The sequence below is a fragment of the Camelus ferus genome, chromosome 12 (assembly GCF_009834535.1).
Source record: "Camelus ferus isolate YT-003-E chromosome 12, BCGSAC_Cfer_1.0, whole genome shotgun sequence".
NCBI classification, from domain to species: Eukaryota; Metazoa; Chordata; class Mammalia; order Artiodactyla; family Camelidae; genus Camelus; species Camelus ferus.
Window position 1 is genome coordinate 9,706,581 of NC_045707.1, and position 22,970 is coordinate 9,729,550.

Consider the following 22,970-nt stretch of genomic DNA (forward strand, 5'->3'; position numbering starts at 1 on the left):
AGGCTGTGGTGCAGGGAGAGGAGCCCAAGCAGAGCTTGGCAGGCATGCTAGGTTGAAGAGATGGGGCTGAGGGCCTAAGGAGACTTAAGTGTCTCGTGTTCCCAGGGCAGAGTGCCAAAGGCGAGAACCCTGGAGGTCTGCTAAGTACCAATGTCCCCAGGGCGGGGCGCCAAAGGCGAGGACTCTGGAGGTCTGCTAAGTGCCAGTTGGTGCAGGCATGTGAGTAAAACTGCTTGAGGCCAGGAAAAAACCATCTGAGAGGATTAGAGGAACAGTGCCCAGCACTCAGACTGGGCCAGGAATAGTGCCTGGCACCCACATGGCGCCAGGAACGGTGCCCGTTGCCACCTGCCAGTCTGGAAAACCTCATGCTTCACGGGGAATTGTGTGGAGTACTCAGAGAGATCTAGCCTCAGTGGGGGGGAATAATTGCACTAGATTGCGTGTGGCTGTGGTCCTGCCTGATGAACCTCCAAAATAAGACACAAAAGGATCTTTTCCAAGTATTTGAACTGCATCTCAGAGCAAAGCTCAAGAATATTTACAGGAAAACAAAACTATCCAGCACTGAACAAGGTAAAAATCACAATATCTGACATCTAATCAAAGACTGCTAGACATGCAAAGAAGTGGGAAAAGAGAACCCTTATTGGTGGGGGTGGAGGAAATGAATTGAAACCTACCCAGAACTGACATATATATTAGATGTAGCAGATAAGTGCATTAAAATAGTTATTATGGTGGTATTTTAGATGTTCAAAAAGTTAAGTAGATATATAACAAAATATACAAATTGAACTTCTATGCTGAAATCTGCAGTACCTGAGATTAAAAACACACTGGATAGGATTAACAGCAGATTAGACATGGCAGAAGAAAAGATTAGTGAACTTGAAGGCATAGCAGTAGAAACTAAGATGACACACCCAGAGAAAAAAAGAATTTTTTAAAAATGGAAAGAGCATCAGTGAACTGTTGAACTGCAGCCTAATATACATACAGTTGGGACCTTGGTGGGGGAAAAGTGCAGGATGGGAAAAATATTTGGAGAAACAATGGGGTCAATTCATTGGGATGTTTAAACAATTCTAAAAGTTTATGCATCTAATAACAGAGCTTTAAAATACATGAAACAGAAGCTGACAGAATTTTAAGAAGAAAGAAATACAAAATTATAATCAGAGATAATTCATGAAGCAAATACAGAGAATATCAGCAAGGATGTAGATTTGAACAATACTGTCAACCAACTTGATCTAATTGGCATTTTTATATAGAATACTCTTCCAAACAGCTGAGGATACATTATTTTCAAGTGCATGCAGAATACTTACCAAGATACATCATGTTCGGGGCCATAAAATGAGCCTCAATAAATTTTAAAAGATTCAAGTCATATAAAGTAGATTCTCTGACATAATGGAAAAAGTTAGAAATCCATAACATGAACATGAATTTAAAAGTCACCAAATGTTTGGAAACTAAATGACGTGCTTCCAAATAACCCATGTGTCAAAAAAGAAATCAAAATTGAGGAGGGTATAGCTCAAGTGGTAGAGAGCACGCTCAGCACACACAGGGTCTTGGGTTCAATCCCCAGTATCTCCTCAAAAAATAAGTAAACCTAATTACCCTCCCCCCAAAATAAATAAAGTACAATACATTAAAGAAAGAAATCAAAGAAGAAATTAGAAAATATTTTAACTGAATGAAAATAAAAATAACATAGAAATCTGTGGGATCTGCTCTAGCAGTACTTAGATGGAAATTCGTAACACTAAACCCCTATATTAGAAAAGAAGAAGGGATTCAAATCAATAACCTTAAGAAACTAGAAAAAGAAGAGCAAGTTAAACTCAGTGTAACCAGAAGAAAGGAAATAATGAAGATCAGAGTGAAATCAAGGAATAGAAAACCAAACACAACAGAGAAAAATCAATGGAACACAAAGCTGGTTCTTTAGAAGATAAATAAAACTGATAAACCTCTAGCCCAGCTCATCCAGAAAAAGAAGAGACACAAATGAGCAGTATCTGGAATGAGAGAGGTGACATCACTACAGATTATACAGATAGCGAAAGGATAACAGGAAAATATGATGAACGCTCTGCCCATAAGTTTGGCAACTCAGACAAAAGGGATAAATTACTTGAAATACACAGATCTCTAAAGCTGAGTTAAAGAAGTACTAGATTACCTAGCCATGTGTCTGTTAAATAGAGTTAATAGTTAAGAATCTTTCCACAAAGAATCTCAGGCTCAGATGGCTTCACTGATAGATTCTACCAAATATCTAAATAATACTTGTTGTGCACAAAACCTTCCCCAAAATTGAAGAGGTGGGAGTACTTTGCAATTCATTCTAGAAGGCAAGCATTAATCTGATGTCAGACCTAGGCAAAGGCATTACAAGTAGCGAAAACTATACACCAACATCCCTTGTGAACATAGATGCAAAAGTTCGAACCTGCAGTTCAGGACATGGGATCAATGAGGTATAATAAGAATGTTACAGCAGAGCCAGATGTTCAGCCCAGGAATGTGAGAGTGGTTTAATAGTCAAAAATTAATGTAATTTGCCAAATTAACAGAATGAAGAAGAAAACCTCTTATGATCATTTCAGTAGATACAGAAAAAGCATTTGATAAAATTCCTTATTTGTTACTAACAAAAATCACTGGTTTCTACAAAGGTACAAAGGCAATTCAGTGGTGAAAGGACGATCTTTTCAACAAATGGTGCAGCACCACTGGTTCTCCACATGCCCCAAATGAGCTTCGATCCATATACTCACCATATACTCAAAAATTAACCCAAAACAGACCACAGATCTAAATGTAAAGTCTAAACTATAAAATCTTCTAGAAGAAAATACAAGAAAAAAATCTTTATGACCTTGGACTAGGGAAAGATTTCATGTACATGACACCAATAGCAGAATGTACAAAAGGGGAAAAAAATGATGAGTTGGACTATGCCAAAATGAAAACTTCTGCTCTTCAAAAGACAGTTTTGGGAAAATGAAAGTGCAGATTATAGACTGAGAAGAAATCTTTGTAAAGCCTAAGTCTGATAAAGGATTCATATCCAGAAAGAAACTCAGAAAATTCATCTGCAAGAAAATAACCCAATTTTTAAAATGGGCAAAAGATTGGAACTGGCGCTTTACCAGAGAAGACCCGTGGATAGCCAGCCAGCACGTGGAGCCTGTTCCGCATCACGTCTTCAGGGCAGTGCAAATAAGCCCGCAGCCCCCATCCTGGCATGTCCCAGCTTTCAGGGGGGGTGCGGTGCCACTCACGTACCCAGACCGACCATACCAAACATGGCCCCATGACGTGGACGGGGTGGAACTCTCACACACTGCTGGTTCGAATGGAAGACAAGTAAACACTTCGGAAAACAGGTTGGTCGGTCATGTCTTGAAAGGTGAAACACCTGCATTTAATCCAGCACCCCACGCCCCGGTGCTTAGCCACGGGACCGGTCCCTGGATGTTTATAGCTGCTCTATCTGCAGTAGCCCAAACTTAGAAACAATCCACATGTTCATCCAGAGGTGAATGGAATATTACTTTGCAATGAGGAGGAATGAACGGTTGATATGGGCAGCAGCATGGATGAATCTCAAATAATTCTGCTGAGTGAAAGTAGCCAGATGAAATGAGTATATACTGTATGATTCTGTTCATTACAGAACTCTAGAAAATGCAAACTAATGTGTAGTGACAGAGAGCAGATACGTAGAGATGGGGGGCCAGGCTGGGCACGAGGAAGAGACTGCAGACGAGCAGGAGGAAGCTTTGCGGGGTGATGGATATGTTCACTGTCCTGATGGTGATGGTGGCTCCACAGGTGTAAACATACGTCAAAACTCGTCAAGTTGAAAACTTTAGGTACAGATTATTGTATGCCAATTCTACGTCAAGAAAGTGGGCTTAACACAAAAGAAGACAAAATGATTCTCCCATAATTGGCGCTAGAACTGTAGCCTTGGCTCTGAGGTCTTTATCTAAGACTGAAGCGGCCCAGCTTGAAGACACTTACAAAAATGACTCCACTAGTGGAATGAGCAGACAATTCTCCACTCAATGTGCGAACATTTAGGAGCTTGAGTACTGGGAATTCCATGAATCCTCCACATTTCATTCTGCCATTAGTTCAAACCTCCAGTCTTCACTTTAAAAAGAAATTAGAACAATACTGGTTTGGTTTTTTCGTTTGTTTTTTCTTCCCCGATCTCTAAACTTTAGTATAGAGACTCTAGCTAAGAATTGCATTCACACAACAGAGCGTCTGCTCTTAACGCAGATGAACTGGGAAGGGAAAACTACTTGCAAGTAATTCAGAAACAGATTATCAGATCTCCGAACCCTCATAGCTGAGCTGTGATACGTTAGCACTGGGAGGTGCAGTGCAGTAAGTTACACTGAGGGTTATAGCATGGTGGTTTAGCGGCAAGGACCAGAGGCTGGCTGGCTGGGTTCAGACCCAGCTCCGCTGCTTCTTTGACCCTGAGCACATGGCTGTCACCACCGTGTGCTTCAGTTTCCTTCTCTGTAAACATATTAACAGTGCCTCCCTCATGGGCTTGGCATGTGATAAGGACTCAGGAAGTGTTATCCACCATCACCCACAGCAACAGAATCTCTCATTTAGGGCAGTGTCTTGTCCCAGTGGTGGCCAATGATGACAAGGCCCCAAAGTTGGCCCATGAAGGCCTATAAACCCGCAACAACATGACGCAGAGGAAGTGCAGGCTATTTTCAACACTCACTGCCGTCAGATGTCTAGAAAAGGTGCCTGAGTTGAGCGCAACTCCATAAAGACACACGCTGGCTGGTAGTTACCCCCAGTTACGAGAGAAGTACCAGGTGTCATGGGAGGGAGAGATTCTAGGGTCTCAGAGACAGTCACTCCACTGCAAGGATAAACAGGAACTTCCCCGCTCCCCACACGCTGGGTGGCTCATCTGGACGTGGACTCCGTGGGAGTCACCTTCCCTCCCGCTGGGACGGTGCCGACCCACAGTCTTTTGCTCCCGGTGCCGCTGCTGAGGGACGGCAGAGCTATCTGGTAGCTGACGTTTGCTCCCTCTGAAAACTCGCGGGTCTGGGAGGCTGCCCTCTTTGTCCGGAGCGTTCTGGATTTCCCAGGGGCCTGCCTTGACGAGGGTGCGTAGCCATCCGTTCTGTCGGGCCCCTGGGGATCGACGGCCTTCGTCTCTGAGGCCCGTCCTTGAGCTCGCTTGTGGATAACTTCCCCTGCGGTCTCCTCACCTCCCTCGCTCCGGGGTTTCTTCATTTGGGCGACTCTCGCCTCCTGGCCTGGTCCCCTCACTTTCTGCTCCGGCTTCTCCCGCGTCCGTCTCCGTCTTTCCACTTTTCCTTCTGGGAGGCTACAGCCTTTGCCCCCGAACCCTTCTCGCACGCTTGTGGTCGTGTCCAGAGGGGCTTCTGGTCTCAGGATGCGCCTTTTCATTGCAAATTCTTCTCTTCTCTTTCTGAGGATATTAACAATGTTTCCCCTGGTTTTGTCGTTTTCTTCCTCCTGTGTATTGTTCCCTCTAAGCTGATTTTTATTAAAAAAATTTTTTTTCTTTAAAAATTTTTTTTAATTTCACTTTTGAGGGGAGGGGTAATTAGGTTTGGGTTTTTTTTCAATGGCGGTACCGGGGATTGAACCCAGGACCCTGTGCATGCTAAGCAGGCCTTCTGCCCCAGAGCTATAGCCGCCCCCTGATTTGTCCGTTTGTCTGTTTCTTTCGTGTTAGAGGCCTTCCTCAGAAGTCTGGTATTTTGGGGGGGTGTCTAGTTTTAAAGTGAGGGACTATAAAGCTGACTGAGGCTGTGGGCAGAGATGGAGATACTCATTTTAGACGTCTTTCCGAGATCAGGCCGGGCAGGGAGGGATGGGCTCTTGACAGGCTGATCATTGATATCTTTAAGTCTCCCTTCTGAAGTGGAAGATATTCCCAGATATTTCAATCCTCTGCTTGGGGGAGGGGGAGGGGGGAGGGAGAGAGACCTCGATCCCCCAGGGTTTCGGGAGGGAGAGGAGAGCAGGCTGGGGTGTCCGCGTTCCAAACGCACACTCGCGCTGAATCCCCTCTGCTGGTGGCACTCTGCCTCCGCCATGCCTGCTGGCCGCCCGGTGCGCATCCCGGTTCCCAGTCCCCAGCAGCTGCAGGAGCATCCAGTTCCTGTGCGGGCGGACGGGGGAGAGGATTAGGGCCGCTGCTCAGAGCTGCTACCCACCCTCCTGCTGTAGCCCCAGATGTGCCCCTGCCTGGCCACCTGGTCCCCCGATTCCTGAGTGCTCGGGCTCTGCAAGATGAACCTCACGGTTCCTGCCTTTCCCAGCGCTGGTTTTGCATCTCTGCTCCGTCCTCTGCCTCCATCTCCTTTCCAGCCTCCAGCTGTTTCTGCCCTTGTCTCTCTGCCCCTGTCTCCCAGCCCCTCTCTCCGGCACAGATTTATACCTTTTGTTTTTAAAAGCTTTGCAAAGGGGATGCAGAAAAAAGTGAAATTAAGTGTGTATGATTCACCACACCGTCTCAAAATCTTCCTCTCTTTTTATAGATAAGAAATGGAGGCTCAGGGACTTTGTAAATTAGCTCAATGTTACACAACTCATACAAAGCGTTGACAGTTTCAACTGACTCCAGAACCTACACTTCCTAATCATGGGGCCAAGATTAAATTTTGAATTAAAAAAAAGGTTCTGTAGCAAGAAAGATACATGCACCCCAGTGTTCACAGCAGCACTATTTACAACAGCCAAGACGTGGAAGCAACCTAAATGCCCATCGACAGATGATGGATAAAGAAGCTGTGGTATATTTATACAGTGGAATACTACTTGGTCATAAAAAAGAATAAAGTAATGCTATTTGCAGCAACATGGATGGACCTAGAGGTTGTCATACTAAGTGAAGTAAGTCAGACAGAGAAAGACAAACATCATATGATATCACTTATATGTGGAATCTAAAAAAATGACACAATGAACTTATTTACAAAACAGAAAGAGACTCACAGGCATAGAAAACAAACGTACGGTTACCAGTGGGGGGAGGGTGGGAAGGGATAAACTGGGAGTTTGGGATTTGCAGATACAAACTCCTATATATAAAACAGATAAACAACATTGATCCTACTGTGTAGCACAGGAAACTATACTCAATATCATGTAGTAACCTCTGATGAAAACGAATATATACGCGTGTGTGTGTGTAACTGGATCACCACACTGCACACCAGCGACTAACAACATTGTAAATCATCTATGCATCCATTAAAAAAAAAAAGAGTTCCGCAAAGCTGAGCTTCTGCTTAATTTCTGAGTGTGGTGACTGGGTTTCTCCTTTGAAACCCTGCAGTCTCTCCCTCTGCAGTCCTCGGCGCCACCTCAGCGCCTGTCTTCCGGGGCAATTACTGGTGAACGTGTTTTATCCTCCACCATTCCCCCAGCACTTGGGAACTCCTTAAGAATAAGAGCTATGTCCTAGTCAGCTGTCTCCCCAAAATGCCTAATGCAGGCTGCACACAGACCAGTAAAGCCAAGGAGAAACCGTCGGTTGGTGGCTATAGAAATTAGGTTATAATACTGTAGGTCAGTTACCTAAATAGAGGTCCTGAAGAGGAGAGATCTTTTCTTTCCCCATTTCTCTATCCTTCTGGAGAAGGATGAAACCAGTGGGAACATGACGCTACTCCCCCAGGTTTGGCTTTTTCCTTTCCTGCGGCTCGTTGGCCGGAGAGCAAACGCACAGGATGGGGATGGGTTGCGTCCACTGGAAAAGCAGAAGGCAGAAAACACTGAAGACCTGACGCACGCGGGCACGCTGAGCCTTAGTGTTATGTATGGAATTGTCCAAAAGACGGCTTTCACGTTGTGGGCAGTCGCGCCCCGTCAGCACAGCTGTTCTCCTGAGTGCGTCTGTGGAGGGGCTGGCTTCCCAGCCGGTGCTGTGGGCCGAGGGGCGCGGGAGGGCCTTTCCTCTCTCTTCAGAAGCGTCTGGAATTTGCCGTTTCTCATCATGTCGGGGACAGCGGGAGACCGCTTCGCCCTGGAGTTCCCTCGCTTTGGAATTCTGTGGTCGACCCTGTCGCGCTCTCCCATTGCTGCTCCTTGTCAGACTCTGAAGACAAGGGAGGGTGTTCAGAACGTGTCTGCTCTGGCCAAATCCATCCCTTTGATGTAATCTGAAAATGGAAGGGGAACGTTAAAGGAGAAAGGCTGAAAAAGGGACACATTTCTCTATCGACTTTATCAAATTATAAAGCCAAAATTAACCTCCGGGATAGAGAACTGCACCAGAATAATTCTCTTGGTTACGCTTGGTCTAGAGCAAATTTAGAATTCTGCTGAGTTGGCCCTTAGAAGTTAAAAATAAAGGGCAAGGGTCTTTTATCTCTCCCTTAAAACTGGTACTGCTTTTTTTTCTGAGATGCTCTCCTGGGGAGAAATACATTCCTGGGCGGAATGCCATCGGTCAACATTCAGTCATCTGCTTCCTGTTGTCTCATTTTTTTTCAGTAACATGAAGTCCTCCGTAGTCTCAGACACATGTTCTTTGTACTCATAGAATCGAATATAAATGTTGCCTCCTTTTCCCTTCCCTTTGTGGTTCAGCTCGGTGCATCCAAGGGGGTGTTTGTGCAGTACATTTGAGTAAGACTCGGTCTTCCCTCTGAGGATGTGACAGTCTGGGGAAGACCAGCCAGGCAGAGGGAAGGGCGTGATCGAAGCATCAAGGCAGCGGTGGGCGGTGGGAGCGGGGATTCTCAGAAGGAATGATGGGGGTGATCAGACACGTGCCCGGGGCTCCGCAGATGCTCGGGACGACCCGCACGTGGATGCTGTTGACCCCGATTCAGCGTTGCTGGACTGCGGCTCAGGTATCCAGGGTCACTCAGAGCCTCGCCCTCTCCCCGAGGACGGGCCTGCTTCTGCCCTGGGTGCTGCTGCTGCTGCGAGGCGTGCAAGGTGATGTTGTTGACATGGTCAGCACCTCCCGGAGGAGGAGAGGACCTGCACAGAGGCTGTGTGTCCCTCAGACACTGGAACCCCATGCACGACTGGATTAGTCATCCTTCTACCTCCACAGGCTCTCTCCGCCCCGGAAACCCGTTCTCCTCTTTATATTCCAGATTTCGTAGCTGTCACCTCACCCCCCAGGTCCCTAAGCCAGAGAGCAGGTTTATCCCAGGCTCTGTCCCAATTCAGTCAGCTGCCAAAGTCAGCTCCCGAGGGTGACGCTACCTCTTACGGGGGCAGTTACTGCAGCCTCATAAGGAGTCTTGATGCTTCTTGTCTTGTTCCTTTACATCTTTATGTTTGGGGTGTTTTTTTTGTTTTTGTGTTTGTTTTTTGTTTTTTTTTTTTTTTTTTGGCAGAGAGGTAGTTAGGTTTATTTATTTTACCAAGGGTACTGGGGATTGAACCCAGGACCTCGTGCATGCTAAGCATGTGCTCTACCACTGAGCTATACACTCCCTGTCTGGTCTCCTTTAAATCTAGATTTCACCCTGCTGCCGCGACAGTCCTGAAGCACTTCTCAGCACGCTGTGCTCTGGCCCAGCGCCCCTCCGTGACTCCTCTTGCTTGCAGGGCAGAGTCCACACACTCCTTAGCGTGAGCAGTAACGCACCTTGACCGGCACTGCCAGCCTCTCCCACGTCTGCATCCTCCTCCCACTTCCCCCTGTGCTGCATCAACAGTGGGGCTCCCCCCTCATCAGAGGCAGGGCTCATTTCCCCGCCCTGGGACATGAGCTTCCTCCTGACATGCTCAGACCCACAGAGTGTGGCTGAAGTGACGTAGAATTTACAGGTGAGGTCTTGCAGTTTCTGCACTCACTCTCTTGGAAGATTGGTGCACCTGCAGAAGCCTGGGCGGGCCTCCGAGAGGACGAAAGCCCCCATGGGGAGAAGGGGCCAGCCCACCGCCAGCACCCACCTCCACCAGCCCTCCAGCCTCGGCTGCCAACTGGCTGCAGAAGACCCGTCCCGCTGAGCCCAGCCCAAACTGCTGACCCACAGAGCTGTGAGCAAACTGTAGCAGTTGTAGTTTCGAGTCACTGAGCTCTGGGGCTGTTGGCCGTGCGGCGACGCGGAACTGACCCAGCTGTCCCGGAGTGGAACGTCCAGCCCTGCTCAGCTCCTTGCTCAGTGGTGTTCCAGGTCATCTCTGCATGTGGACTGTGCCCTTTTCATAGAAATGCCCCTTACCCTTTTTTCTGTCATTTTTTTCTGCTGCATTTCTTTCCGGTCACCTTTTAGGATTCAGCTTGGGTGTCCCTTCCTTTACGGAGCCTTTCTGGACCCTCAGAACCCACCGTGACGTCACGCAGCCTCCCCGCCACTTGTTTATTTCACCGTCTGCACCTCCCAACTGCACGGCGGCTTTCCTCCCTGCGCCCCTGCATTTCCTCCTGTCAGTGGGGCCAGAACTACCCACCCTGGCCCCCATTGGACCCACTAAAGACAGCAGTGTGGTGACTGTTACTGAGGGGCTGGCCCAGGGGTGCTCAGTGAATACTGTCTCCCTCCCTGCCCTGTTCCGGCTCCACACCCGCTGCCCTGGGGCTGTGGGTCCCTGCAAGGTGTCCTCCAGGGGAAGGCACCATCACGAGCTCAGGGGGACTCAGGGTTCGTGAAGTTCGTAAGACATGGTCTCCCATCCCAGCGGTGACCACCAGCTTAGCTCCCGGAGGCTCAGCCTTAGCATGTCTGCCTGTTGCGTGTCTGATGTGTTTCTGCCAAAACCCAGCAGGCCTTCCTTGTTGGGGAGTGTGGTCCTTCAGCGCTGTGACTGTCCAGGCCCCTGGTCCTCTGTTGCTCCTCCATCGTCTGGCCCTGGTCATCTCCGTTGCTGCTGGTTCCGTCTATACTGGGTCAAAGCTTTTGTGTGATGAATATGAATTTCATTTCCGCCGAATTTTTTTTAAATCCCTTTTTCATTTTTTAAAAATCAGTTTTATTTTATTTTTTATTTTGTGTGTGTCGGGGGAGAGGTAATCAGGTTTACTTATTTTTCATGGAGGTACTGGGGACTGAACCCAGGACCTCGTGCATGCTAGGCATGCGCTCCGCCACTGAGCTCTGCTGTCCCCTACGTCGACTGTCAGTTTTTGTGGCAAGCTTCTCATTCAGATTTCACGGCGGCTGACACTGAAATGTATCCAAGTTGCAGCCTTCCTGTGATTATTTTGGTATCACTATCCACAAAGGTAAGCTTCCATTTAGGAACGGGAAGCCTGTTTTCAGGAAAATGGGAAGGCGCGTTGGGTTTGAAGCGGCTGTAACATGCACTGTCCCATCGTGTGACCTTCGTGTAAAGCTGCAGGGCGTCTTCTCGGAAGTGGCTGGGAACATTCCTTCTGTGCCTTTCAAGGTAAACGTGTAAAGGCTCCCAGCTACTCTTCTGGCCCCCACTTCCGGGTGCCAAATTCTTGTGGTTGCAAAATTTCAGGCCTGCGGCATCGTTAGGAAAGATCTGGATAGCTCCAGTCAAACCTATGCTGAGTGCAGACAGTTGATGATGTGTTTGATTTAACTCATTAAAATACATAGTCTGCGGGGAGGGTCTTGCTCAGTGGTACAGCACGTGCCCAGCATGCACGAGGTCCTGGGTTCAATCCCCAGTGCCTCCTCTAAAAATACCCCCCCTCAAAATTAATAAATAAATAAAACATTTTTAAATGAAATAAAATACATAGTCCCTCATCTCCTTATCATTGTTTACTCCAGTAGTTTTTTCTTCGTCTTAAATGTGTTTCCTAGGCATTTTCTATACTTACTTGGTTAACCTGTTAATCATTATGCAGGTGGTAATGATTAATCTGTTTCAGTGAACTTCTGGTGCTGGGTGAAGGTACAGAGGGCTTTTTAGCATTCTTTTGTTTATTTTGAAATGTTTTAAATCCCAGCCCAACAAATTAAGCCAAAAAGCGTCTAAATAGTATATGTAGTATCTAAAAAGTGTACAGGGAAGAATAAAGAATCTGACAAGGTAGTGAATTAGAGTTGGTGGAAAACAGACAGAATTCTTTGTCTGAGAGCTGCTTATCTGCTACATAAATGGTACTCCTTTGACAAAAGTCTTGTGCCTTTAAACCACTCAGTGAAGTCTGATGAGACTTAATTTAGCAAAGGAAGACGTATACAGGTTTCTCTAAGGTGGCATCGTCAAGCATAGTGAGCGATAACCTGAGAGGTTTTGCAGTGCAGTAAGTGAGAGCTGAACGCAGGGAGAAATAGCAAAGGAATGAGAAGACTGATGTTTGTAACCATGTATCTGGACCCTTGGGAGTCAAACGTAAGTTCCGAGGATGAGAATTCCTGCCCAGTTCCATTTGTTCTTTTTTCTTGACTATCTGATTTCGCAGCCTGTAAACATGTTTTGATAGTGAACTGTTATTTAATACTTAATTTAAGAGGACCTTTGCAGAAGGTCTTCAAGGTCCAATGTCAGGGATGCAGAGATGGGTAAGATACAGAAACGCCCTCGGGAGCCAACCAGGAAGCGATTTCACTTAGTATTTTATTCCAGTCAGATGGTGAAGCCTCTTTACTTTTTCCTCCAAGCGCTTGATTTGTTTTATCTCAGGACACTTCCTCTGCTGCTTCCGGGGCAGAGTCACACTGGTGACCCGTCCTCGCCTTGCTGAGCAGGTGTGTTAAGTGCCGGTCGGCTGCGCGGGCCGTGGGCACAGTCCTCCTCCTCGGGACACAGGTGTTGATAAGCAGACCCCTGCCCCGTTTGCAGCTTGCTTTCCTGCCGACTTGGATCTTGTCATTCGCTAATATGCTTAGATTTCTTTTGTTTCCTCTCTCGTGCTTTGCTTTTAAGTCCCCACAATGATTATGATTCACTCTGCAAATTTCTGATCACTTTCCCAAGGTAGACCCAGTCTGACTTCTGTGTTAAGTGTCCTTACGTTTTGTGGTCTTTGACGCACTGACCGTGTGTGCCGTTCTGGGTGATCCGGGCTGTAGAGGCTGATGCAGAGTGGGGATGAGGCCCCAGGACCTTCACCTGGGGAGCAGGGGAGGAAGGACGTCGTGAGCCTGCGTCTTGTGCCAGCCTCAGCCGAGCTAGAGGAATGGAAGTGGAACTCCTGCAGCATCGCAGGATTGGGCCGGAAGCACGGATACAACGATTAGCAGAACCTCCCAGGAGACGTATAGTCCAGTGGGGACAAGTGAAAATTTCCAGCACCGTGAATAATGAGGGCTGTGTCAGAACCGGCCCGAGGTGCTGGGGGAGCCCAGAGCAGAGTGTGCTGGGCCCTCCTTGGCTTTGCAAACTCAGGACTTATTATGCCATTAGCAGCTCATTTTAGCCTGATCTTCCGGTTGCGTCATCTAAGAGTTGGTGATGAGGAAGAGTCCTTAAAATTAAGGTTAACAATTAATGGTAAAATTCTTTAAAAAAATGTTTTTAAAAAGAGGGCGGAGGTTGTAACTTAAGTGGTGGAGCACGTGCTTAGCATGCATGAGGTCCTCGGTTCAATCTCCAGTCCCTCTATTAAAACAAGCAAACCTAATTACCTCCCTATTAAAAAAATATTAAAAAGAAAATTCTTCCGGTGTGTTCACCTGCCCTGTGTTTGGGTGACATAAAGCCACTGTAGGATCCTCTGCCCCTCCCTCCTTCCTTCCTTCCTTCCTTCTTTCCCTCTTGCCTGTATCTCCCCCCCCCCCCCAGTGTTCTGTAGTTTTCACGTGGCCTGCTTCATCATTCTCAAAGAAACATTCTGACTCCTAGGTGCTCTGCGGAAGGCAGACTGGCAGCATCTCATCCGAGTTTCTGACACACAGGATGCGGCTCTAACATCTAAACTGGGGGGAAAGAAAAAGGTGCACCGAGAAGCCAAGCGGGTCTCAGGATTACCCAGGAATGGCGGGATCAGACAGATGCCACCTCTGCCTGGTCCAGACCTTACTTCCTTTCCTCAACAGCCCTCTGCCCTTGCCCTCAGCTCTCTCTGCTAGGAAACCGAAGGCCTGTTTAAGGCCCACCCGCATCCTCTCCTTATTTCTCGCCTCCTGGGCCACCCTGGGAGCTGCTGAGAAAACAGGTGGCTTGTGGTGCCTCTTCCTCCCTCCAAAGCACTGGGGGACGTAGGACATCGGGCACAGGACACAGTAACTGGCGTCTGGTTGCCCGGCTCCATGAACTGGGCAGTGGCTGTGTTCTGTGAGTTTTAGAGACAGGGATTTCCCAGGATCTCCTGGCTCCTGGGCAGAGGTGACAGCAACGTTGGGGGAGCCGGGTGCCGGAGCCCGCCAGGAACCGCAGGCCGGCGGGGCTGGGCGTGTTCAGCTCTACCCAGGGGACGCATTCAAAGGACATAGTCCCTGATCTGCTCTGGCTGGAAGCAAGTGGGGCCAGAGTGTCCAGTGATCTGTGCAAAGGCCGGTCCTCCGGGCGGAGTTCACGGTGTTGCCTCACTCTGGAGGGATCGTATGAAGGTCTTCGTGAACAGGAAGACTGATGTTTCTCTACATAAATCTCAGGTATCAATTTCAGGCAACTGGAAAGTAAAATGATAAGATCTCGGATTCCCTGCATGTGGTGACAAGGACACTAACATCCTTTTGTCATCAAAGATCAGTTGCCCACATTCTGAGGCTCCCGGCTGGAAGACAGAATATTTGCAGGAATAAAAGGCGGCTGTCCACGTTGAGAATATGATGAGATGGAAGAGGTGGCAGTCACGGCCCCATCGGTAACACAGCCTCTGCCCGGCTACCGGGTATTTATCAGGCTGAACTCCACAGTTACGTTAGTAAGTTAATGACTGCAGTTAAGTTAATGACTGCAGTTGGAAACAGTTTATAAAATATCTTACTTGCCATGGGAAGAAATCTTCCTTCAATTATGATGAAGAATAAAATATAGTAGGAAAAAAATGCCCAGATTCATGGCCCAATTTACACTAACAGATGCTAGAGGAAGTCTTCTAAGTCTTATGAAAGGTTGATGATTCTCTTTTATTTTCCCTTATGTGTTGCTGTCGGCTGTGGCCACTTACTGTCAGAATTCCAAGCATGAGATGTGAATTTCACCAAAGACATGTGAGCTGTAGCCATTTTTCATTTCTAGAGGGAGCCGCGATTCATTCATCTTTGCACTTAAAGCTGCTGTTGACTTTCAGCAAGGCTGAAACGGGACATGTTTTTACGCAAGTGCATTCCGTGAGTTTGCTTTGGCGGCGTATTCTCAGTCCATCAGCAAGCCTGGCCTGTGGTCTTGGCGGGGTGGCAGCCACCTTGTGGTGAGCCCTGGCCGCTGTTGCTGGCCTGCACCTCCTCTGGTCCTGTCCCAGGTGTGAGCTGTGGGCTTCATTTCAGATAGGAAAACAGTTCCAGGACCTAAATGTCACCTCGTCAGCCTTGCTGGCAGTGAGTGACTTGGCTGGGCCTGGGGGTGGACCTGGAGCAGAGCCTCGGGAAGGCAGGGACGGGAGGGCAGTTCAGGGAGGTGGGTCTGGGCTTAGGCGCAGAGAACAGCACAGGGAGGTCTGGATGAGGCGATGGCCCTGTGCCACTGGTCACCACGGGGGTGGGGGCCGGTGACGAGGGCGAGACCGAGGAGACACGTCAGCAGGGCCCGTGTTGTGCGGAGGACCCTGGGCATGAGTCTGAAGGTCAGCGGAAGTGGTTTCAGATGTTTGTGCCAGAACGTGAAACCAGCCACCGCGGAAAGAGCCACTGTTCTGACTTTGTCCCTGCACACGTTTGCTCCGGCTGCCGTAACAAAGTGCACAGACTGGCCCTTAAACAATGGAAACTTCTTTCTTGTGCCCCTGGAGGGTCCAAGTCCACGATCAGAGCGTCAGCAGCTCTGGTTTCTCCCGGGGCCTCTCCCCTTGGCTGGCAGGTGGCCGCCTCTCGCCGTGTCCTCGCATGGTCGCCCCCTGCCTGTGCGCACCCCTGCCGTCTCTTTGCGTGTGTCCTAATTTCCTCTCCTTGGAGGGACACCAGCCACATTGGATTAGGGCCCTGCTAAAGACCTCATTTTTTTTTTATTCTTGTTTTTTGCTGAAGTGTAGTCAATTTACAACGTGAGTTTCAGGTGTACAGCAAAGTGATTCAGTTATACATACACATACATGGTTTTTTTTTTGTTTCTTTTCCTTTACAGCTCATTATAAGAAGTTGAATGTAGTTCCCTGTGCTGTACAGTAGATCCTCGTAAAGACTTCATTTTAATGCAGTTGCCTCTGTATTATCTCCAAAGACAACCACATTCTGAGGTCCTGGGGGGCTAGGGCTCCCACGTACGAATTTGGGGGTACACAGCTTAGCCTGTATCCGCAAAGAAAGCATTCTTCTGCTCGCTGGTGGAAACAGGCTAGTGCTGTCAGGGGACTGGCCTGTTTAGATTTTTTTTAACTCCACAATGTTCTTGTCTGGCGCAGTCATCTTTCAGCAGGACCTACGTGAGTCACCCACAGGTGCACGGAGGACATGGAATATTGCGCCCCGTGTGCCCGCTGACCGCCCTCCCCTCCGCTCTCCCCAGACCCCCAGCTGAAACACACTGACCTGTCATTCCTAGAAGTACTCGCCTGCTTCCACCCTGAGGGCTTTGCACCTGCCATTCGTTTTGCTGGAACCTTCTCCCCCAAGACATCTGTACAGCTCCCTCCCTCATTCCCGCAGGTGTCTGCATCCCTGCTCCGCGAGGCCCTTCCCCAGCCTGCCGTGCGGAGCAGTGTCCACCCCCCTCCTCACGCCAGCATCGCTGTATCACCGTCAGACATTCCAGATGTGTCCCCACCAGAAGGGGTGTTCCTGGACAAGGGGGACTTCGTGTCCTCTGCTGTTTCTTCTACCTGGGATACGACGGACTGAGCTCAGCACGTGGTGTGCGCTCGGTGACACAGGGGTGGCCTCCATCCTAATCGGCTCCGGCTCCTGAGACGTCTTCTTGTTTAAAGATTTTTATTTTCTTGGTGAGCTTATCAGGAGTCAAGCTGAGGGGGTGGGCATAGCTCAGTGGTAGAGCACATGCTTAGCATGCATGAGGTCCTGGATTCAATCCCCAGTGCCTCCATTAAAAAAAAAAAAAAAAAAAACAGCCAAGCTGAGGAAAGGCAGCCGACAGGGTTACTTTTTAGGTGGTGAGTTCAGGTGTGTCTTCACTGAGCAGCGATGCTTCTCTGTGGGGAGACCGCCGTCCCTACATGCCCGTTTCACCCATTGCATCTCTGTCGTCCCAGGAGGCCGGAGCCCAGCCTGAGGCCAGCCCCGTCCCGTCAGGATGGTGGACACAGAGAGCCCGATTTGTCTCCTCTCCCCACTCGAGGCTGATGATCTGGAAAGCCCATTATCCGAAGAATTCCTGCAGGAAATGGGCACCATTCAAGACATCTCTCCATCCATTGGTGAGGACAGTTCTGGAAGCTTCAGCTTCACAGAGTACCAGTATTTAGGAAATGGCCCAGGGTCAGATGGATCCGTTATTACCGGTAAGTGTGCTGTTTCCCGGAAAGCTTTATTCCGAAATGTTTTTTCCACAGGGAAAATTGTCATCTTTACCTGGAAAAGAAGTCACCTCTTTCTGCATGGAATTCTTCAGACATGATAAAGCATTACACCCAGAGCCGCTGGGCCTTGAGACTTTTGGGGTGTATCTTGCCTCTCACAGTATGCCTTCTTTTAAAAGCTGTACAGAAGTCAAATAATGCTTCATATTCAGCTAAATGCCCTGAGTTTATAGCTCTTTAAAGCAAAGAGACTCCTGCTGTAATAAAAGCCCTTCTCTTTTATCTGGATATGTACATGAGCCCTCTTTCTACTGCGTTCACTGCGCTCAGAACCACATCAGACATCAGGCAAGGTGGGTGCAAGGAAGTAACACGTGGGGTCCACCCAGGTAACCTCACTGGGAGGGAGGGAACCACCCTTCGAGGCAGCATTTAACCCAGCCCAGGACGCTGTGCTGTAAATTGCACCCTTGACTTAACGGCAGCTGCGTCTGGGGTGGACTTGACTCCACCGTGCTTCTTGGCCACCGTGGGTCTTGGGCTGGGACTGAAGAAGTCGGATTCAGACTCAGGAGGAGCGGTTGCACTTGGCGTGTGGTTTTTGACTCTGAGTTTGGACCATTCGGGCTCTCTCGGGAAACTGAGAGAGAAGGTTCTCCCTGCGGCGTTTGGTGAAAGGTGTCTGTGTTCTTTCCCCTCCTGGGCTCCCCTGCATCAGGTTCTTGGTCTGCAGCACGTTTCCCCAGCTTGGTTCCTCCCGTTCCGTGAGGACGCTCTTCACGACTGGGCGCTGACTTAGTGACGGTGGGAAAGGGGGCACCTCCCCTCCCTGGGAGCCACGCTCACTGGTGACCCTGTGTGTGTGGACCAGCTAGCTAAGGGCGCACCTGCTCGAAACCCCACAGGTGTGCGGGGGATGGACTTTTTTTTTTTAACCAATTTAATGGAATGTGTCTGTTTTTTTTACTAGAGGCCATACATCGTGAACTTTGTTGACGATGGATATTTTTGTATTTACACAAATATTTTTGAGTTTTGTTCTGGGATGCAGTTAAAGCACTCGGAGAATGTTGATCCTTTCAGGTCCTGTGGTTAAGCTTTGTTAGATGGGGCCGTAACAGTGTTGATTCTAGAGGTAATTTTGTTCCACTTCTGAGGCAAAACCCTTTTGAGTGTGTTCCCCAGTGCCCTAAGGATTTGGAGCTTCTCCATCATGAGTGGTGGTCATGGGACTGCCTCTGAGTCCTCAGTCTTATTCCCTCTGAGTGTTTCAGAGTATTTCAGTGTATACTAACCTATGTATATACACGTCTGTGGATTTTTTTTTAAAGCATTTTATTGCTTCCTCTCTATTTTTTCCTCTTTTTTGAGAGGAGGGTAATTAGGTTTATTTGTTTGTTTATATATTTATTTTTAGAGGAGGTACTGGGGATTTAACCTAGGGCCTCGTGCATGCTAAGCATGTGCTCCACCACTGAGCTATACCCTCCTGCAGCCCCCGCCTGAATGTTTCTGTATGTATCCATCTGTCTCTATGTTAAGGTAAATGTGGGTTCAAACAGATGTCTGCGACTCTAATCCACCACTGCCCGGATCATCCCAGCCTCCTCCTCCTGCTTATCTGTGAGTTTAGACTCCAGCAGTGAGAGACCTGGCCGCCCCCATGCACCGTCCATTTAATTAGTTGTCCATTTCGCGTGTACGTGGGTAGTGGCCTCAGCCCTGTGGGAAGCAACTCGATCAGCTAAGGACAGTGTCCAGCTGTGGTTCCTTTGCCTTTGGTCTCACAGATGCCACTCGTTTCCAAGGTCACTTAGGTGAGCATCTTCCAAGGTCATCTTATCTGAGCATCTGCAGGGGAAGTTTCCTGCAAATGTGTCGTACATTTGCGATATAGTCAGGTTGTAGGGTCACATTCTGTGTTCCATCCTGGGATCCTTGGACCTCCTGTTATTTTTGTTCATTTGTACACATTAAGGTTCACTCTGTATGGTAAAATTCTGTGGATTTTGACAAATGCATTGTGTTGTGTGTTCACCATTACATTTTCCTATGAATATTTTTACCACCTGCAAAAACCCCTGTTTCACCTCTTCAACCCTGCCACCCCCATCCCTGCTCCAGCAGCTGACCTTTTCACCATTGCTACAGCTCTGCCTCTCCTAAAATGTCAGATATTAGGAATCCCATAGGCTGTAGTGGCCTTTTGGACTGGCTTCTCACCCGCTGAAGCATCTTGATTGCTTCTGTTTTTGGCAATTAAGAATAAAGCTGCTGGAAACATTCAGGTGTAGGTTTTCGTGTGGTCATACATTTTCAAGTCACTTGGGTAAATATCTAGGAGAATAATTCCCTTAAGACTGTTTTGCTTCCTAAGAAACTGCCAAACTGCCTTCCAAAGTGTCCGCACCATTCTGCAGTCCCACCTGCAGTGAACGAGCGTTCCTGTTGCTCCACATCAGCGCCAGCACTTGGTGTTGTCAGTTTTTTGGATTTTAGCCACGCTAATAGATGTGTAGTGATGTCGCATTGTTGTTTTAATTCACAATTTCCTGAGGACCAGTGATGGGGGCATCTTTCCACGTGCTTCCTCGCTACCTGTGTATCTACTTCAGTCAGGTGTCTATTCAGGTCTTTTGCCCATTTTTTAAGTGAATGTTTTGTTTTATTACTGTTGAGTTTTAAGACTTCTTTGTGTACTTTGGTTACAAGTCTGTTACTGGATGTGTGTTTTGCAAATACCTTCTCCCAGTCTGTGGCTTGTCTTTTCATTTTCTTAACAGTGTCTTTTGCAGAGCATAAGTTTTTAATTTGAAGAAAGTCCAATTTTTTTTTTCACAGATTGTGCTTTTGTGTTGCCCACATGGATTTTTATACTGTATTTGGGTGCAGTTTATTGAGTTGACAATCACAAAAGGGCTGGAAGGAAGGAAGCAAAGAAAAGCTAATGAGGTCTGTGTAGGACATGTTGGTTTTTCACAACTGAGAATAAAGCTGCTGTGGCCAGTCGTGTGTAGAGGCTACATGTAAAGCAGCCTTTTCTGCAGGGCCATGATTTAGTCACTTTCGTTTTGTTTAGTTTTTTATGGACCAAATAGTAAAGTTGTCTCCTAGTCGGGGAGCCCCTTGGCTGGGGGAGCTTTGGGGCTGCTGGAGTTGCAGGAGCACAGCAGGTGTGGGCGGGCCAGGGCAGGGCTGACTCCGGGTGGGAGCCCTGCCCACTGGCTGATGCTGCCCCACCAGATGCCTCACACGTGAAATCATACCCTCAGAAGCCCGGTTGTGACATCGGATGGCACGGCCGTGAATATTCATAAATCCTCCCCTTCTGTTCTTAGACACCCTCTCCCCGGCTTCGAGTCCCTCAGTCCGTCACTTACCCCGTGGTTCCTGGTGGCACTGATGACTCTTCCAGCGTAGCACTGAACATAGAATGTAGAATCTGTGGGGACAAAGCCTCGGGCTACCATTACGGAGTCCACGCGTGTGAAGGCTGCAAGGTACAGTGGGCCCTGGACGGGGAGAGAGGTGGCCTTTCAGGGACTACATGTGGTTCCGTTTATTTTATACCCATACGTTGGTCATTACTGAGAAATGCTGGAGCTGTAGACCAGAACTGACCCAAGGGACGGATTAATTTCTCCCTTCGGAAAGTCCAGGGCATATTTCTGGACTATTTGGGGGTTTGAGGGGAGGGTAATTAGGCTTATTTAGTTAGTTATTTGTAATGGCGGTGCTGGGGCTTGAACCCGGGACGTCAGGCATGCTAAGCACGCGCTCTAGCACTGAGCTTCACCTTCCCCCTTTTTTATTTTTATTTTTTATTTAAGCAACTATTCTATCTTTTGAGCTTTTCGGGGGTGGTGATTAGGTTTCCTTATTTATCTGGGGGGGGGGGGTTAGGGAGGTGATTAGCTTTATTCACTCTGATGGAGGTACCAGGGATTGGACCAGGACCCCACGCATACTAAGCACGTGCTCTACCACCGAGCTGTCCCCTCCCCGCTTCGCTGGACTGTTTATAAATGACTTAGAGAAATGTGTTCTCTAAAAGCAAATAAGCCACATTAAGAATGATCCCTTCATTTCGGATGCGAGGCCACAGAGCCCACTTCTTTTTGCCCACTTTCTCCCCCCAGCCTCATTGGAAGGTCCTGGAGGGCAGTGGTTTTCACTCCATCAGAGATGTCAGGACCCCGCCGCACGTAGCGGCGAGCTCCAGACCCGGCAGAACTCCAGCTCCCTCCCCAGTTGCTCCCGACCCCCAAGCTGTCCTTCCTGCATCGGGGGCCTGTTCACCCGAACCACAACCACAAGGCCCACAGTGTCAGGGGTCAGGCCATGTCCTCCAGCATTGCGCCCACCAGCTTGCTGGTCCTTCCAAGACTTTCCCGCCTGACGGCGGGAAGGACCACATGTTCTGTCCTGACACTCCCAGGATCATCGCATGGTGTGGGCGTGCATTCCCGCACTTGATGCACGGGAGCTTCAATAATCTGAACATTTGGTTAAAATCAGAAATCTCCTTTCCTTGCTAATGCTGGAAGTGTTTCCAACTTTGGGAAGATGTCACAGCCTTGAATGGTAGGCCGCGAAAACTGCACTGTTGGAACACCGACACTGCCCCTGCCAGCCTGGCCTCGGAGGCCTGGTCCACAGCTAGAAAGATGCAGGGCATCTCTGCATCCTGACTTTTGAAACTCTCTCTTCTCACTCCTTCTCGTAATCCCACACGTTCCTTGGCCACGCGACTTTAAAACCCAGATAACTGAGCAAGTGCAGACAGCAGCCTTCCTCCTACGTTCCCCAAGAAAATGCTGTCCCCTCTCCTGTGGGCCGTCGGACCTGCAGAGCAGAAGTACAGAGGATGCCTGGGAAGCAGTGAGGGACGGGCCCAGTATAAACCCTTCACAAGTCTGCCAACCACATACCTTTAGAAAAGCTACTTGCAAGGGGCAAAGGTATAGCTCAGTGGTAGAGTACCTCCCTAGCATGCATGAGGTCCTGGGTTCAATCCCCAGCACCCCCATTAAAAAATAAGTAAATAAACCTAATTACTTCCCCACTGGGAAAAAAAAAAAAATTCCTGCAAAGCAGTCTTTTCTGCAGGGCCAGGGCTTCATCACCTTTGTTTGCTCTTGGTTTTTTATGGGCCAAGTAGTTAAGTTGTTTCTTACTGGGTAAAGTTTAAGATGCTTTTAGAAAGTAAGAAAATTGTTGACAAACAACTGGCCTCCTTTTCTTCTGTAATCTACATCTTCTAAATGTAGATATTCTCTTACAAAAATCCCTAGAACATTTTAGTCACCAAAGTGGATCTGTCCTCTGAGAAGAGAAAGTCACTGTGTGTAAATCTTAGCAGGGTGCAGTCACTCTTTGGGAGACTGTCATTGCGTCTCCCCCGGCCAGGTGAGGACAGGTTGAAATCACTTTGAATTTTGCTTCATTTTATTGTTTCTCATTT

At 48.3% G+C, this 22,970-nt stretch overlaps 1 protein-coding gene across 1 annotated transcript in view; it reads left to right on the plus strand.

The window, feature by feature from the left end:
* The window catches only part of PPARA (peroxisome proliferator activated receptor alpha), a 65,305-nt gene that overhangs the window by 26,313 nt on the left and 16,022 nt on the right, over positions 1–22,970 (plus strand). Inside the window, 3 exon segments of the mRNA XM_032492464.1 lie at positions 17,240–17,488; positions 20,845–20,873; positions 20,875–21,006. Coding sequence (XP_032348355.1) covers positions 17,281–17,488; positions 20,845–20,873; positions 20,875–21,006 — 369 coding nt within the window. The 5' untranslated portion in view covers positions 17,240–17,280.